This window comes from Varanus komodoensis, unplaced genomic scaffold (assembly GCF_004798865.1).
Source record: "Varanus komodoensis strain SLA01 unplaced genomic scaffold, ASM479886v1 scaffold2, whole genome shotgun sequence".
In the NCBI taxonomy this organism is placed as follows: domain Eukaryota; kingdom Metazoa; phylum Chordata; class Lepidosauria; order Squamata; family Varanidae; genus Varanus; species Varanus komodoensis.
In genome coordinates, this window is record NW_025335568.1 from 11,244,680 (window position 1) to 11,260,276 (window position 15,597).

Below are 15,597 nucleotides of genomic sequence, written 5' to 3' on the forward strand. Positions count from 1 at the left end.
CAAGATTAGCTCAGACAGGGAAATTGTTAGGCAAACGGGTGGGCAGTACACCAAATTCTAATCCTGTCCCTGCCACATGACACCAGATACTCTCTCTCAAAACTGGCTGATTGTTGGACGGGGTACCTGACCAGGAGATGAAGTTCTTACAGACCAAGACTATGCCCTACCCATCTCTCTAGTTGGGCTTGGTGCTACATAAGAAGCCCTGATGGGAGCAGTTAATTCCTCTCTCCCTTCATCCACCCCCTCCAACAGGATACTTTTCTTGCGATAAGCTATATTTTCTGTTACAGAAAAAAAAAAAACATGTCCAAGAGAATACTTCTGTCAACCTAGGTGTGGGAATAAAGGGCTGCAGATACTTGCTAGGAGGCTGAGGAATGGCTATATCCATGAAAATTAATCTTCATTACTTGCATGTGCTTGTATACATGCACACCCAACCCCATCATTCCCACTTTCTCTTTACATAAAGCCTTTACTCTCATTCCCAGGAAGCATGTTCCAACTCATTCCTTGCTGCAACACATCCACTTCTATAGGTACTAAACATTCTATAGGTAGTCATTCTATAGGTAGTAAGTTTCACATACTTTGCTGCCAACCAAAGGGAATCCACAGTGTGAGCATAGTATAATTAGCAGCACCCTTTCTTACCTGCACTGCTTTTAATTGCTGGGTCTGCAATACAGAGGACTGAGTGGCAGTATTTACCAGCTGGTTCCCTGGAGTCAAGGCTGACACACCAATGACAGGTTTCACCTCTGGCCTTCCTCCAATAGTTACCACTTTGAACTGCTGTGTTGACACCTTGGAGTCGCTTACTTGCACTTGTGATGTGGCCTTCGGAGATTGTGATAGCTGGTTGTGGGGTAGTGCTAAGACAATTGGCTGCCCAGGCTTCCCCAGAGTTGTTACAATGAGCTTTTGCCCCTCCTGTTTTATAGTCTGTTTACCAAGTTTCAAGTCTGTTGCCTTGTTTAGAATGATCTGATTGGCTGATATAGTGACAGGAGTCTGAGTACCCAGGTTTTGGAGGCCACTTTGAAAGGAAGATTGTACAGCTGCACCAGTGTCCGCTTTTGCAGTGGCAGTGTTGCCTGTGACATGGCTTACACAATTGCTGGGCACTGTGACAGTCTCTGTGGCAATTGACAGTGCTGCAGTAGTTGTAGACTCTCCAACTGAGCTTACATTAGCCATCCCTTCCAGTTCTGTTTCCATAGGAATAGTGTCGCCTACAATTACAGCCTCAATGGTCTCATCTTCCTCCAGTGTTATACCTGTGTCCATTATCTCTTCAGGGAGCAAACTGTTCACTTCTGCCGACACCACCTCCATATTGCAAAACTTGATGGTAGGTCAAAGAAAGAGGCACTGCAGTGATAGTTCAAAGGAAATTTGGTTTTGTCAGCTGTGGAACAATATGTTAGTTGGAGTATCATATATATTATTGTAGGACATCACACATAAGTGTAGAACTAACATCTACACGGTAACAGCTGCGGCTAAAAATTGACCCTCAAAAGCAAACATGGCCACAAAAATATCTACCAGCTACAATGAGAGCTGTGAAACTGGCCTGTGAATCAGGAATTCCCTGGTTCAAATTTCATGTCTGCCATGAACTCCCTAGGGTACCTTAGGCAAATCATTCTCTTTCAGCCTCAGCCACCCACATCTGCAATATGGGGGACAATACTACTGACCTGCCTTAGTGGACTGCTGTAACGATTACATCGAATTCATGCCAAGTGGGGTTAAGAAAGTGTTGCAGCAGGGATGGAAACCCCCCTCCCTTTTCGGCTTGAAACCTTCCCTGTGCTGTCTCTCTTCTTACACACAAACATATTCCTGTATCTCATTGTCTGTCTTGCTCCCTTTTATTCCTTCTCTTCCCAATTCTCATTTCCTTTTCTTCCCACCTGCCTTCACTCTTGCCCCGGGACAGCAACTGTTCTTTTTAAAAGCCTCAAACAGCACCAGAGGAGGTTTTCAAAATTAAAATAAATCACCAGTGGAGGTGGGATAAGGTTGCAGCACCACCACACTATGGTAATTAGGCTTTAAAAATGTCTCCACTAACACTAGCGGAGGCTTTGAAAAAGCCCAATTGCTGCATGGGGCATGTGCGTGTATGCAGAAGGCTGCATTGTAGCCAGGGAGTTCTCTATCCTTGCACAATGAGTATTATTTTTATTTATGCCTTTAAATTATTACTGGAATATTATTGGAAGCATAAAAGTTAAGAACTGCAGAACGGCTGAAAGAAATGTTAGCGATACCTATTTTCTCTTACAAACTACTAGGAAAAGCACGTGCTATGAATGGATCGTTCTGCATTTTCTCAACCATGAGGGAGCGTGTAAAGAAATATCTGACACTGGCAGCTCTTTAGAGTGGATATTGACAGGCCTTATGCAGACATTATACTGACACCATGAAATAACAAAATATAGAAAAAAAACCAATTCTCTTTAAAACAATTACCTGAATTTCTTTTAAATTCTGCTTACATCAAACCAACTCCAGAAACATAATGCAGCACCAACTGTTGAGGCAAAAGAAGATGCAGTTTCAGAAGTTACAGAAAACTGTTCTTTAGTTCTGAGCTGATAGTGCTATAACTTAACAATACACCCTTCTCATCATAAGCTTTCTAGCACGTGTGGAAAACCCTTTCACAAGTTAAAGACCTTTATTGAAATACATTTAAAAGAACAGTCTAACAAATAAATTACTGCCAGTGTAAATTGCAGATAAGAACAAGTTTTTCCAAGAACATTGTACAGAAGTACAAATTTCATTGACCACTGAACTCAGAAGATTACAGATATCCAATCAAACAGAAGGGATTGCCTCTGTGCCTCTCCCACTCTGCAAAAGACACAGACAGCTGATTTTGACTATCTGCATCTTTTGCCCCTGCTTGCAAGGAGGAGGTGCTGAAGCCTCATGTACTGGGATGCCTCATATCACAGCAAAGCCTCAATCCTTCCCACACCCACAGAAATGCCCCCCCCCCCCCACGGTGCTGGCTCCTAAGTCACACGTGTAACTTTGGAGCAGCAGCCAGTGCAGAAAGAACCATGCCAGCTGTGAGGGTAGAGGAAATGTTTCCTGAAATCAGACCTAGGACGACTTTAACCTAGACTATGGCTGCCTGGACAGTATCTAAGTAACCACAAGAGTAACCCTCTTAATTAATATTTTTAAAAAGCTATTTAAGATCATAATTTTGAAACAAATTACATTTTTCTTTAAAATAGTACAAAGAAAGTAGTTTAATATGATTTATTAAAAATGCCAGTGAAATTTTTGTACCCACAACATTCAGCTTCACTTAGATTCAGTATGGTAACAGAGTATTTTCATGGAAAATACTCTTGCACATAGAATAGCCTCCATATAAAGAATGTTTTGTATTTGAAGTGACCCTACAACAGGGAGGAAATAAACCTCAAGATTTAAGGTATCCATTAGGCTCAAATGTGTTAAATGGAGGAAGAGAGAAATATAGCAGGTTATCTTGCACAAAATTTAGGAACACCCAAGGCACACCTTTTTTCTTCTGAGTTCAAACTGGATGCAGTTTACTCTTATGCCTAAAAGGGTTTACTTTTATAATATATGAATATTGCCCATTTACTGAAAAGCTTTCCTCCTATATTTCTATATGAGTCCAGACCCAGGTGTGTCTGATGGTTGGAGGGAGGAAAGCCGAGAACAGAGAATCACACAGAGATGCAACTGGCGGCCTTTACCTGGAAAGGGAAATTCTGTTGCAATCCTACTCAGTGCAGATGTGCAGCAGAATTATCTGCCTCCTGTGGAAGCTGATTAGAAAGAGGTCAGAGGAGCAAATCACACAGAGAGGTCACAGATAGCTTCTTTTAGGAGCACACCTTTCTAATGATGCATTGGAAGTTCTCTTGGAGCACAATAGGGTGCCCTAGTACACAGTCTAAGAATTACTGGCCTAAAGAAAACAATCTGATAGACTCAAAGCAGTCTATAAAAACAGAACAATATTATCACTTGTAAATCTTTTTCAACACTAGAAAACGCAATTTAGTGTCCATCAACAGGAGTTGAGATTATGAGCCAAAAGCAGATTTTCATAGGTAGGAGTACCTCTGTATGTTCCTAAAATACACAACACTAATGCAGCAACATTGGCATAGCTTCCCAAAAAAGAAACTTTAGTACCTGAGTGGGCCAAAGCAAAACCATTCATATAATAACCATTTAAACCTATGCATTATCAAAAGATTAGCATTTTAAAAGTTATTTTAATGCATTAATGAAATACTAATGGCTCTGTTCATTGATTACAAATCTGCTTCGTGGCTCAATTTCTATCATTTGATTACTAACAGCCAAAACAGACCAGAGAATAAGTAGGCTTATTCATCCATGTCACACAAAAAATATTTTTTCTATAGATTATACCCAGATGAGCTGAAAGAACTAATCTTCTCTCTTGGGTTCAGGGAAAAAACTGGTTGTTGTTTTTTTAAAGCAGTGGTAAGTATAGTTCAGATGGCCCAGGTTTTGTAACTATTAAACTCCAACTACCTGAGATAGCACATTTGTGTGCAAAAGGAAGGCAATTCACATTCAAGGAAGTAATGGAAGTTGCATGGACATCATACAGGAGGGAGAACAGAGGGAAGACTGCTCAAGAAACATGGAGCAAAAGGTGACAAAGCAACCACCAAAGAGGTAAAGAGGAAAAAGTCTTGGCTGCTGAAGAGTTATGAATAGCACAGGAACCGAGAGGGTGATCAGGCTCAGAAAGGCATAAAGACAAGTCCAGGGCAGAGAGAAAAAAAAGTATGTAACAGCTGTTAAGACCTGGGGACAGGCGAAAAGTCAGTTAGCTTTGTCTTCTTTGGGGTCCCAGGGCCATGTGGAGAATTTTCCACATATACAGAACACTTACTTAATTATGTTTAAAAGTTGTAATAAATTATGATGTTCTGTGATGTTTCAAGCAACATAATTATTGTTCTAATAAAGTAAATATTTCAATACCCAACTATGGCCAGCTAACATTCAGCCAGCATGCCAAATCTTTTTTTGACTCCAGATGTCCAATTATAATTTGAACTATACTGAACAGGAGCCAAACAAAAGACTTGAGGAATTATTCTAAGAAAACTGGGCTAACTACTTATTGTAGAAAAAATATGCTTAAAAAGGCATTGTGAAATGTTATATACATGCAGAATGTGATACAAGACTTAATTCCAGAACAATGTTTGGCAATGTTGCTGCATTTTAAAACAGTGAAAATCCGATTTAATAAAAACTGTTGATCAAGCAGTTTTACACATCCCAAAGACAAGTGGTTGATTTTAATTGTTGGGTCATATTAAACAGTGCTTAAAGTAGCTACAGAAAAATATACAGTAATCTTTCAACATAATCCCTGAAATTACTAAACATTTCTTGTACCCAGAAGAGCTAGTGCTGTTCAATTTCAACTGGCATAGGGCTTTGCCAGGGACAACAGCTGGTGCAGCCTTAGTGCTCATAAAACAGTATTTCAATTTAGCATGGAAGTTCTACACAAAAGCACTATTTATAACTGCCCGAGCAAATGAAAATGATACTGATGCATTAAGCATAGAGCCAAAGTAACCCTTCAGAAATATGGACTCAAGTCTTAGATAGGACACAACAGCAGTACTTCTCTATGAGCCACAGGTTAAAACTTACTCCACCCTATCCATGTTCAAGAAGTTCACAGGTCTTCTTCATATTATGAACAATGGGCCAAGTACACATTTAGAAGTGAAAACTGCACCTGGAGCTTTTCACAAGCAAGAATGTTTGGAAGGGCGTAAAAACATTGAAGATCACAGCTCCGAGGAAGAATAATCACCTAATACTTAGTCTTTCTAGTTAATTATGGCATGTCACCAAGAAATAATTTTGCTCCAGTACAGGTATAATGCCGCCTTGTCTCATAATCACGATTAGGAAATCAGGAGTCCCTTGAAATGCTTTCTACTAATGAAAGTTTGCTTAAACATTTGAAAAAAGTACCTGTGATGGCTAAAATCCTATACTCGTATATCTGGGCTTAAGCCTTGTTGACATCACAGGTACTTTTTTCAAATGTTTTAGATTTCAACTCCTATCAGCCCAGAAAGCATAGCCAATTATCAGGAATGTTAAATGCTGCTGTACAAAACCTATTGAGCACCCAGTTGAATAAGACTGGTCTAAACTTTTTAAGTGAAACATTACTTGATTACTCCCAGAATACTCTACAGAAATACATCGGTATATATTTCACTTCAACAAAGACCTGATCACAAATATTTATTCAGCATGTGTTGAGTAACACCTAATGCAGTCCTTGCAAATTCTAGCTCAGTAAGTTACCAGATCAAATGAGGAGGACTGAAAGTCACTGGCGGAAGATAAAATGCTCTTAGGATCACACAAGTTGATACCATAAGAAATCAAAATTTTGTTGGGCCCATCATTTGATTAAATGTGTGCTCAGAGAGGATGTTTCCCAAGGGATTCCTTTGCAACATGAATCTTACAGCTTCAAATGATTCCATTGCTATTTATCTTGGTAGGTGCACAATATGGAATGAATACAAAAGAATCTCTGTTTCTACACAACTATTTTTCTTAAGTTGTTTCTTCCAAAGCTGAGGAGAGTTCTCACTGGCATTCAACAAATGAAAGATGCTGCAAATGCTGGGATGTTCTTGTCAGCAAGTAGTAATTCAATTAGCTTTAAGGATAACAATACTTTATCGAGGTTCCAGCTAGGTAGGCTGCCTGGCCACACAAATGGGCCTCTGTTTAAAAATAAAACTGCAAACAAAAAACAAAAACCTTCAAAACTGAAAGTCCCAGAGATTAAATATGAAGACCCATGACTTTCATGAAGGCAGTATAAACTGTTTGCAGATTAATTGTGATGGAGTCAAGTTATGGACTACCAAAAGGACTATATTCAAGTTCCCTGCAAGCTGTCAATTCATTCTACTTGAAACAAATATGTTTCTCCATATTTATGTAAAGTATCTAAGGATAAAGATAAGGATATAGCTAATTGAATTAATATTTGCTAACTGATCACAAGAACATCCAAAATATATTTTTAAAAATACCCTAATGTATTGAATCTTCATAGAAGGAATATTCCCCTTCTCTAAACTTGTGTGCACAATTTGTGATAGTTTACTGTCCTGAAAGTTCAGGGTAAACATGCTAAAACTGTGATATATCTATAACAAATGAAATAGCAAATGAACAATCTATACTAAATTTTATAATGATCTAGTTATTTCTTACTTAACTACAAAGCTAACTGTTATGACAGGTGTACGCTTCAGTGTGGAGCACAGAAAAAAATGCAGGAGAAATAAAGCCAGAAGGCTAAGCCTTTTATATCCCCATTACACGTCAAGGTCTGCACAAACTTTGTAACGGCAAACTATGGCTGCTGGAAGTTGGCACTCACCCTATAATATCATACAAAGAAATATGAATAGCTGAATATGAAATATGAATACCTGAAATATCACAATCTGTTTTAGAAAACTGGAAAGGGATTACAATAGTGTTTGAATTGGACTCAAAAAGTCATATGCAACGTTGAACCAACTTATGACTAAATTAAGTACCATTTATTTTAATGGGTCTAAGACAAGAATGACAGTAAATTTCTGAGACTTTATTTATATGATTTGTTGCCCTACTCATGGTTTGTTGGGAGGACAATAAAACACATTTTCCCCTCAAATCCTATGCCTGCTGCCTTCCTATATCCCAAATGCCTTTACTATGCTGTAGTATTTGGTGTGTAGAGCAGCTGGTTATCCTGATCCCACTTTCCCACTATCTCTGTAGCCTGGTGAAACAACCCACAAACAACCCCCATGATTCGGAGTTCACCCTTAACAAAGGCCCAGAATTCTGCAACCTATGGTTTAAACAACAATGTGTTAGTGTGTATAAAGCAGCTCATATAAGCTTATATCAGGAGGTGGTTGTTGTTGTTGTTATGTGCCATCAACTTACAGTGACCCTATCTGTGAATGCCCTCCAAAAGGTATTGTCCTCTAAAGCCCTGCTCAACTCTTGTAAATACAGGGTTGTGGCTTCTTTTATGGAGCTGTTCCATTTCATATTTGGGTCGTAAGAGATAGATTATTGCAAATCCTAAGAGATAGTCAACTTCTAAAATTCTATGACTATAGCTTGGTTTAATTAAAATTTAAATATACAAATTTTGCTTTATTTAAAAGTGAAGTAGAAATATAAAACACACCAAGAGTCTGAAGTATTGCACAAATAGAACCAAAACCTCCATGAAACTTGCAAAATCTGTTGGCTTGTACTTTATAAGTTCCATAATGACATATAGAGAATTCTTTCCTCTCAAATTACAATTGTACCTCAAAAATCCCCAGAAAACGTTGTTTACAACTAAACTTGGAGTGCCCAGAATTCAAAAATCAAGCTCAATTTCTTCATAGACAGTGGCATCATATTTCTTTTTAACTGCATTTTAGGAATGCATATTGTTTTGTTGTGAAGTCCTTTGCTACAGCAGACAAATGAAAAATATATACAAATCTTTGCTCTATATTTCAGCCAAACATATGCCATTTATCCAATTATTATTTGATCAAAACCACCCAACAGTTAAGGTAGTTATCAGTCTATATGTCCTTCATTTCGGTTCCCTCTGATGTCACTGTTTACATTTCCCCCTCCCAAGCATGTGTATCGACATCTGTCAAACTGAGATTAACAATTTGAACAGATTCCACACAATCCTATGCCATAATAAATATATTACTCCTTAAGTTATCATAAAACTTTGTTAAAATTTATTGAAAATTTATTTACATGCAGCATGTTCCACTAAAAATTATATTCTCTCAAGTTACAAGCACACCTAGCAATATGGCAGTATATTTAAGAGATGAAGTACATATTGCACGGCCAATAAATTTGGGTGCAAGAATTTTAATTATTTATCTAATACATTTATATACTACTTTAATATATTTATATCCTATTTTTCTAACAAAAATATTGGCAAGATGGCTCCCAAGTTCATAGATAAGGTCAGTGAACAAGAGAATCAACACCACCATATTTCTGTACCTCTTAGATATGAACCCAAGGTTGAATGTTCAAAGCAAAAGTGTCCTATTATTTGGGGCATTTTAGGGTCCTGAGTAGAAAATCTTAAGATTTTATCTTTTGTATCTTTTCAGAGAAGCTACATGAAAGCAGAATTTATTTGATTTTTAAAGAAATTTCAGGAGCACAAATGACAATCAGTTTGCACACCTAAATTTCCCTTAGATATTTCTTTACATTGCCTTGACAAAATATCTACTGCTTTTTCTAGAACTCTTTTCTCTTTAGTATCATCGCTGCTGCATTAACCTTTCCCACAGCTTTCAAAGGTTAAACAGGATACATTTATAAACTCCCATTTATTTACAGGTATGATGACTAAACATGCCATAAAGCAAATACCTATTCATCACAACACTGCGAATACTAATTATTTTTTTAAAGGGTTAACACACCCATGAGGAACGTGAAGAGTTAGCACACCCACGGCATGACTAATCTTCAGTACAGCTAATTAGTTTTAAAAATCATTAGGATCCTGCAGCAATTCTACATACCAATACTCCTCACTGCACTGTATGCTTATAATAAGCAGAAACAATTAGTTCAATAATTTGTTCCGTGGAGATTTCTCTAACTTCTGTAGGAACCCCATTAGTACTACATAAACCCTCAAACAATTAACAACTGGACTAGACAGAGATGGCACATCTCAACAACCGTCTGAAAATCACACCTTGGAAAATGAGTTAGGCCTTAACAGTTCCCAAACTCTCTCCGTTGCGACCAGATTAACTACTCCTCAGACTTCAAAACACCTGCATCTAGGGCAGGGCACTCCTTTCCAGGATACAAGCCCCACTCATTCGCCATGTCCTTCCGTCCAGGCCTTGAAGCGTCTCTCACCCTCTTTCGGGCGCAGCCATCGAGTCCTTCCCCGCGGTTAAGTCCCAGCCCGAAGGAGGGAGGGGGCTTCGCCCTGAAGTGTCTGAATAGCTGGACAAGCGGCTGCTCAGGAGCTGGAGGAAGAGGCGAGGAGAGGGAGAACTGCTGGCAGCAGCGGGCAAAGGAGGGGGAGCCTCTTAAGGCTGTTCTGCTACTGTCTCTGGTATGTCAGGGGCCGGGATAGTATTTCGAAAGATCCGCCATTTTCACTTCGTCATCACCATCACATCCCAGCTCAGCAACAACCTCAAGCCTCCTCCCTCCTCGCTTACCTCCGCCCGATCCGGGCCGGAGCCACTCCCGGCAGAGGAAAGTCCTCCCCCGTCTCTGCTATGCTCGCTACCAAGAAAAGGAACGACAGCGCTGCTACAGCTGACCTACAAGGAGATAACGCGTCTTTCTCGCGGACGACGACGACGACAGAACAGGCAAGCCAGCACACACTCGCAGCTCTGCGCCTCTTCCCCGGGAAAAGGAGTTTCCAAGCTTCAAAGCGACACGGCAGAATTAATTCTAGAAGGGTAGCCGGAATAATCAGCCGCAGCAAACGCAATCAAAACCCTCATCCTCTACGGCACTTTAAGAACTAAATGGTTTGCCGTGGAATGCGATTAAAGCAGCACAAAACGGTGGCGGGTATTTATTTATTTATTCAACTTATATTTCGCAGTTAATTCGTCCCAAGGACTTTCTAAGCGGATTGCAAAAATACTAATAAAAACATCTCATAATAATACATATAAACATGTAACAGTATGCAATATGCAGCAGAGGGGTCAGATTAAAATAGTATATTAATCTAAAGAGCAATATAAAATACCATTAAAATGGAACAATATAAAATCAATTATTAAAATCAATTATTAAAATGTCTGGAGGATAGGATAGTTTTTGTCTGGTGACAAAAAGATTGTAACGATGGCACCAGGCGAACTGCTCTCCGAAGACGAAGACTGTTCCAAGGATGGGGTGCAACCACTGAGAAGGATCCTCTTCTTCTTTGCCATACTGCTTACTTCCTTGGAGGATGGCTCTCCAGAAGGGCCTCCTTTTCTATGGGATGGTATATATGGGATGATTGAGAAATTATAGCTAATTCTGTACTTACAGATTGGCAAGAATTTTCATTGAATAAAAGCTCTTGCATCTTCTCATCATTTAGCACCAGTGAATTCTGGCCACCAACAATTACATGGACAGTGTTTTGGGAAGGGGGCATTTCAACAATTCTCACTATGGTAAGCAAAAATAAAAAATAAAGCTGTCCTCCATCATGCTCAATGGAGAAATATTTAAAAGAATTTAAAGTAGTATACAGAACTGATGGAAAAGGTTTTTCCACCTCAGATCATGTATATTTCTTTTGCCCCCTCACAAAAGTACATGGGATTATATTGAGATGAAATGAGTTGCAGTTAGTTCCCATTAAAAACAGTGGAACCTAATGGCTATTTTTTCTATTGATTGTAGTGAGACATAAGTTCAACTAACTTCATCTGGATCCAACTCAGTAATTTAACAACATACTTGCATGGAAAGACTTCCAAGAAAGACTGACAAGCAAAACTGCACTGTAGGATTCCCACCTCAAGGGGTCTTCATCGTATATATTCTGCACAATTTCTAATCACAAGATCTCCAAAATAGGTTTACTACAACCACTAAAACATGGCAGTGTTAATGACAGATAAGACTGCACAAGTATAAACCCTGTTATTAATGTTTCTGGTCTGCAGCTCTCAGGTCACTGGCAAAACTCACTAGCCAATATACTCTTTTATTATGCTTCGCTGAATATAGCATAACAAAATATTTTAAAATGGGTGGAGAATGTGTGGCCTACCAGCTAATGATGACCTGCAATTACCATAAGCTCCATAGCCAATGGTAAGGGATGAAGGAAGTTGCAGTAAAAGAACATTTGTAGGATTTTATATTTCTTTCTCCTTGTTACAGATGCTACAGAATTCATGTCTTGGGATTTCACCATTAACAAAGTAGAACCAGTCACCTCTTCCTCCTGATAAGGTTCTTGGTGATTTGCCCAGAAGCAACATAACTGGAAGACAATGCTATAGGATTAGGGCATTAATAATGTTGAAATACATCTTCCATTTTTATACATTCCTCACATAAAGACATCTTTCTACTGGTTCATTTGCCATGTGTAGGAAAATTAGCTTAATTAACAGTACCCATCTGAGGGTAGTATTGTTACTTCCACTAACATCAAAGTTAATATGAATATATAAATACTTGTATAGTTGTGAGCCGCCCTGAGGCTTCGGCGAATGGGGCGGCATAGAAATTTTCTAACTAACTAACTAAAAAAAATAAAATTAGAGTCCTAAGGTTATCTGCACAGGAGGACTTCATTTTAATTACCCTTTTACAAAATATGAAGACCTACTTAACAACTACCCAATTAAAGAAGAATCAAAGGAACTGGCTTTAGTTTTCCTAGATATACTTTTATCACAGGCAAGATAAATAGAATTTGTATTTTATCAATTTCTCTTAAGTAGTCTATATTATTTTTTAAAAAGCCAAAATACTGAATTTCCTACAAGATGAAAAGCCAGTGTGCTGTTCACAGTGCTGGACTGGGGACCTGGGAGATCCAGGTTTTTGTCCATGTTCAGCCATGAAGCTCACTGGGTGACAGCCATTCACTCTCAGGCGAACTTATCTCACAGGGTTATTGTTATGAGGATAAAATGAAGCTATGTAAGCCATCTGGGCCCCTCACAAGAGGGGGAAAAAGTAGGTTATAACTACAGTGCAATAATAGCTCTTTAGATAGGAGTGAAACAAAATAAGTAGACAAATATGTAGAAATAATCTATTTTCCTACAGTATTGACAGCAGAATCCTGCCTTAAGAAGATAGAGTTCTGAGACCGCCCCCAGGCTAATGAATGGTATATAAAAGCCTAAATGAATAAATCTGCAAGGTATACCACAGCAATATGTTAATTCACCAATAACAATTTGATAATTGCACCACTGAACCCCTGTCAAATGTCTTTCTGTATATTCAATTTCTGTTCCATTACGTTCTATCTGCATCCGATTTCAGAGAAATTAATAACTGCAACATGGGATGGTAAGTATGTTAAGGTTTTTACACACTCCACAAAAGAAAATCTACCCAAGTATCCATCATAAGGTTGAAGAATAAGATCAAACTTAATTCCCTCAAGACATTTGGAAATGCGACTTCAGCTGTGGAATTCACTTCCACAAGGTAAAGTGATGGACACCAATTTGGAAGGTGAGGATTTGAGAAAGCTGTCAGTTCATGGGATAGGGTGTGCCTCAGCACTTGATTTTCCTGATGCATAACCTGTATCATGAAGAAGAACTTACATTTAGGTCAGAATACGGAGAAACTGTATGGTTTCCCATGAGCATCCTTGACAGGCAATGATGTATATGTTCAATCTGTACACAAAATATCATAAGGAAAGCTGGATTACAATCAGAGGAAGAAGTGAAATTGGTGGAAAAAACACCACTAATGATAGCATACTAATGACAGAAAGCATCAATGACTTCAAACAAATCCTGTTAAAGTGACAGAAGAAAGTACAAAAGCAGGACTGCAGCTGAATATTAAGAAACAAAAATCATGTCCACAGAAGAAGTATAGAACTGTACTGTTAACAATGAAAAAACTGAAATTGTGAAAGATTTCACATACCTCAGCATAATTCAATACCTCAATTCAAATGGAGACTGCAGCCAAGAAATTGAAGAAGCCTGAGACTTGGAAAGGCAGCAATGAAGCAACTAGGGAATGCCAGCAAGTGTAAGGATGTTTCACTAGAGATCAAGGTCAAGATCATACAAATGTTTGTGTTCCCAAACACAATGTATAGGATTGGAAACTGGACAGTGTAGAAAGCTGACTGGAAGAAAACTGACATGTTAGAAACATGGTGCTGGAGGAGAGTTTTGAGAGTACCCTGGACTGACAAATGGGTCCTATAGCCAGAACTTCCCTAGAAGCAAAACTGACAAAACTGACTCTGTGTAGCTCAGACATATCATGAAAATGCAAGACTCCCTGGGGAAGACAATCATGTTAGGGAACGTTGAAGGCAGAAGACAAAAGGAAGACCAAACATGAACTGGATTGAATCCATAAAGGAAGTCACAGCTTTGAACTTAACTGAATGAAGCTGTGATTGACAGGGCATTTTGGATGGCTTTCATTCATAGGATCACCATAGATCAAAGATAACTTGATGGCCAACAACAACATCAGTTCATGGAGGAGAAAGCCATCAGCGGCTACTAGTCCTGATAGGTACTTATATGCTATAGTATCAGAAGCAATATGCCAGTGTACATAGTTGCCGAGTAACACAGGCAGAAAGGTGCTGTTGCCCGCAGGTCCTTCTTCAGGGTTTCCCATGGACCAGCTGACCAGAATGCTTCACTCAGTGTTCTGACCCAACAATGCTGTTCTTATCAATCCTCCTTCTCCCCACAAGATACCCAAATCCTTGCATCATTTCTGCTTACCGCACGCCAATTCTCAGGAATACATCTTTGCAAGGAACAGAAGAATTAAAAACAGATTTCTTCTTTTCTAATCAGTATTTGCACAATTAATTGCTATAACTCCTCTGAAGCAGTGACGGGAGTCTCCACTCTTTGTCAGCAGGACTGGCGCTGGACACCCCCGCCCCGCGACCAGCGCAGCCCTACACCTGGCCCGCCTAAGTGCCGGCGTCTCGCCTGGGTTTTTGCGTTGCCACTGCAACAACAACAACGAGCTGACACTGCACTAGGCTCCGACAGCAGCAGCTCGTCATAAAGCCGGGAGGAAGAAGAAGATGCAGAATAGGACTGAGAAGGGCGGAAACAACGGCGGACAGCCAAGAGACGGCCTCTCCCCTGCCTCCTCCCACAGCCGCCCACCCCGTCCTTCCCCTGCCCACACGCCAGCCAGACGGGATCTGTCAAAGGAGAAGAAGGGGACGCGCCCGGCGGCTCCCTCCTCCGTTCTCCCCGCTGAGCAGGACTGGCCGGGTGACGCCTCCGCTTGTCCTCCTCCTCCTCTCTCGTCCGCACTCAAACTCGCCCGCTTCGCCCCTCGTCGGCAGCTGTGCACTCCCCTCAGCCCGCCTCGCACTCACCTGTGGCGGCCTCGCGGCCACAGCCGGGCACTTTCACTCCGCTCTGCCTGTCCGCCGCTCTCGGCTCTCCTCCCCAGCAATGACATGCACAGCCCACCGGCACCCTCCTCTTCCTCGGCCGCGGCCTCGGCTGGGCCCGTTCCCGCGCGACGCCGGCTCGACGCTCCGGCTCGAGGAGCCGCCGCCGCGACAGATTCCGTGTTTGTTCAAAATCACGCGCCTAGCGCCATTCCGCCGCCGCCGCATCCCATAATACTCGACAGCGGCGCCCTGGCAACCGGCGTCGCGTCACCCTCCAAGCCTCATTCCCTGCGCTCCATTCTCCCGCCTTCCCTCCTCAAAGCCGCCTCGACTTCCCGCCCGCCCGTCAGCGA

At 40.5% G+C, this 15,597-nt stretch overlaps 1 protein-coding gene across 11 annotated transcripts in view; it reads right to left on the minus strand.

Annotated features, from left to right (window-relative positions):
* The window catches only part of LIN54 (lin-54 DREAM MuvB core complex component), a 38,020-nt gene extending 22,442 nt beyond the window's left edge, over nucleotides 1–15,578 (minus strand). For 3 of the 11 annotated variants that reach the window (XM_044428602.1, XM_044428601.1, XM_044428593.1), the window contains exons 1-3: nucleotides 15,224–15,578; nucleotides 2,494–2,554; nucleotides 661–1,380 (exon numbers count right to left, since the gene is read on the minus strand). In XM_044428602.1, the coding sequence (XP_044284537.1) occupies nucleotides 661–1,344 (684 nt within the window). In that variant the 5' untranslated portion in view covers nucleotides 1,345–1,380; nucleotides 2,494–2,554; nucleotides 15,224–15,578. The other 8 variants (XM_044428594.1, XM_044428598.1, XM_044428597.1 and 5 more) reach the window with 8 other exon arrangements.
* Nucleotides 15,579–15,597: the final 19 nt, after the last annotated feature.